Source organism: Cucurbita pepo, unplaced genomic scaffold (genome assembly GCF_002806865.2).
Source record: "Cucurbita pepo subsp. pepo cultivar mu-cu-16 unplaced genomic scaffold, ASM280686v2 Cp4.1_scaffold001164, whole genome shotgun sequence".
In the NCBI taxonomy this organism is placed as follows: Eukaryota; Viridiplantae; Streptophyta; class Magnoliopsida; order Cucurbitales; family Cucurbitaceae; genus Cucurbita; species Cucurbita pepo.
Window position 1 is genome coordinate 1 of NW_019647356.1, and position 957 is coordinate 957.

General features: G+C 39.1%; 1 protein-coding gene across 1 annotated transcript; it reads right to left on the reverse strand.

The window, feature by feature from the left end:
• Positions 1 to 6: 6 nt before the first annotated feature.
• LOC111786181 (VAN3-binding protein-like) lies at positions 7 to 907 on the reverse strand. The gene is made up of 4 exons (XM_023666521.1): positions 733 to 907; positions 485 to 534; positions 350 to 407; positions 7 to 260 (listed from the first exon to the last, which is right to left on the reverse strand). The coding sequence occupies exons 1-4, from the start codon at positions 824 to 826 to the stop codon at positions 22 to 24; spliced, it is 441 nt and encodes a 146-aa protein (XP_023522289.1). The 5' UTR covers positions 827 to 907; the 3' UTR covers positions 7 to 21.
• Between the last annotated feature and the right edge of the window lie 50 nt (positions 908 to 957).

The following is a 957-nucleotide window of genomic DNA, read 5'->3' on the forward strand; positions in this document are numbered from 1 at the left end:
TATACTAAATGCATAACTGCTTTATATACTCTCGCTGAAGCTCAAAATCTGTAAAGACCTCCTCGTTGTTTCAATGCAATTAACTCGATGAAGAAGACTTTGAATCCCTTGAACCCAACTCTGCTTATGGACCTTGTTCTTGCACTTGAACTCTATAAGACCTTGTGCAGTTTTCAGGCCGAAGTAGATCTCGTTCGAGATATCTCTCTTTCTTTCATATGGCCATGACGATGTTTCGTCGCAAAGCCCGTAAACAACACCTAGAACACAGCAGAAGCACAGTTACATGAAGCTGTTAGGACAAGTCATGACGAATAGGATGAAGAAACCATTGATATTAGATGCATACATTTGTTTTTCTTCGAAAAGGTCCCTCCGACGTGCTTGCTTTTAATCGATGCTATTACCTGAAATCGTAGTTGATATTCATTACAACGAGTTTTGATTGTCGTCTGGTTTCTTGATGAATCGTCGAATTATTTACCTGAGATTTCTTGTTGATGTAGACAGAGACCTCCTTCCATCTCAGGGTTCCTGTTAGCACAACAAGAAGTGGTTTAGTTTGAGCAGCTCCACCAGTGGTCTATTGTGGAAGTTCTGTTATCAAATATAACAGTTCATTCAACAAAACTTGTTATGTTTTGAACCCAATATGAAGTTTTTGATTAAACACAACGATCTGGGAATCAGAATGCAATAGAAATTGAACTTTTTAAAGTAAAAAAACTGTACCTTTTTGTGTAAACTGCAGCAATTCACCCACACAGGGAAGCTCCTGCTCCTCCATATGGCTATTAAACGCAGTAGCCCAATGATTTTGAGCCATTATCCTATCGTAGGGACTAACCGAAGCAATCTTTCGGCCTTCCTTCGGTAATCTTGATCTGAAAGCGGCTTCTCCTCGCAAAGCTGTATTTTGGTAATCATATCAATGCTTCTTCAAATGAAACAAATGAT